Below are 1,673 nucleotides of genomic sequence, written 5' to 3'. Positions count from 1 at the left end.
AGAGTCATGATTGACTCGCGAGCAGACAGGAAGGGAACTGGCACGCAGAGAGACTTGGTGTAGTAGAAGAGCTGCTGAAGAGCATTCGGACGAGCCAAAATAGCGAGGTGGTGGTAAAGACGACCCGTCTGAGGAGCCTTGTCACTGGCCTTTGAATACCAATGGCGCGAGACTGAGGTCCAGACCTCTCTATCCTTGAGATCATCATCTTCGATAGCCATGCTGTGATAAGAGTCAGTATGCAAGGAGCAAGGAGACTGGTAACAATGTCTTGTCTTGAGTTTACTGACCGATAGCGGCCCAAGTCGCCGAGGCATTCAACCCAAGTATCTTCGAAGGCTGGAACAGCCTCATACAACAGATTCATCATAGAGTATGCCAAATAAATGAACGTAAGCATATGCTCGAGCGAGGCGGGCAGACGATTACGCAAAAGCTCCAAGAATGAATGAATCCCATGCCTCCACATGCGTGCCGGCATTGCGTACTTGCTCGCGAGCCGTCGCAATGCCGGACTGGCCGAAGGATGCTGAGAGGCAAGGAAGAAATCGTGGTGTTCATGCAGCAAAGTTCGATGCAGAGCGATCAATGCCTGCCACTGATTATTATGGAGCTTGGGATTGGTCTCGTTATTTGAACTTTGAGCGTTGTCGACTTCGATACACTTCGACTCGACCATGACGAGCCCAGCGTAGATACCCTTCACCTCAGCAACAAGTTGTTCTTGGCTGATAGGGCGCGTTTCTGGCTGCTTGGTGAGTACCTCAGTATTATCAAACTCCGAGGAACGCGGGTGCTCGAACGATCGATTGGAATCTGCTCGGGGGAGGTCTGGGCCGTCTTGCGTAGGATTCCCCTCTTCAGTAGCCCATAAACTGCCCGCCTTGTGTGTCGGGTCCCTTTGGAGGTCACTGTCTTCAGCATGGTTGGCGCCCGAGGCTTGTGGCTGCCGTCGGGCCCGACTACGCTGGGGGGAAAGAAACCTAACATGACCATTCTTCCCATTGTTCTTTGTCGGGAGGGTAATGGCGTCTCTTTGCCGATCGTGCTCAGCAACGGACCTCTGAGTACTTGGCTCCGCATAGTCTTTTGATGCTGTTGTATGTTGATCGGGTGCGGACTGTGGTTGGTTCGACGTTGGGCGTGCTCGTTGTTCCCCGATTCTGGATAAGTAAACATTAGCACTGGACTACGCGGCTCCTTGATTGATGGCATTACCGTAGCCATGTTGAATATACTAAATCGGCCTGACCGATGCCGTCTTCACTATGGGCGTAGTCTTGAAAATGATGCTCCACATCGTCTTTCGTGGAGCCGATGGGAAATATATGATCATCGCAATATGTGCATTTTCGTGGGTTCGAGCCGTTGGCATGGGAGGCTGTTGTGATATGCTCCAAAATGCCACCCGAATCGCCCGTCATTTTCGACGTATCCGCGTGTGTTCCGGTTAATATCCTTGCAGGGACAGAATGAGCGTGAGTGCTTCGGGCTAAAGTGATTCCCGAACGTGTTTTGAGCCGACCAGATTCTGGAGACGAGAAACCAGCAGTAGAACAAGAAGGCTCTGGATACCTTCTATACTATGAAAACTTCGCTGTTCTACTGGGGTGCAATGCCGTTGGTCTGCGAGTAGTTAAGTACTGAAGCTCAAATCTCCAAGCAGAGGTTAT

The 1,673-nt window shown here is 51.3% G+C and overlaps 1 protein-coding gene across 1 annotated transcript; it reads right to left on the bottom strand.

The window, feature by feature from the left end:
• CABS01_16999 (uncharacterized protein) lies at positions 1–1,300 on the bottom strand (the record flags this gene model as incomplete). Its single annotated transcript, XM_060550327.1, has 4 exons — positions 1–222; positions 291–967; positions 1,062–1,163; positions 1,253–1,300. Coding segments are annotated over 4 exons (1,049 nt in total), but the record flags the coding sequence as incomplete, so codon positions are not given.
• Between the last annotated feature and the right edge of the window lie 373 nt (positions 1,301–1,673).

The sequence above is a fragment of the Colletotrichum abscissum genome, assembly GCF_030869225.1.
Source record: "Colletotrichum abscissum strain IMI 504890 chromosome Unknown Scaffold_247.1, whole genome shotgun sequence".
NCBI lineage: Eukaryota > Fungi > Ascomycota > Sordariomycetes > Glomerellales > Glomerellaceae > Colletotrichum > Colletotrichum abscissum.
The sequence above is the reverse complement of the archived record's forward strand: the minus strand, read 5'-3'. Positions and strand labels throughout refer to the sequence as shown.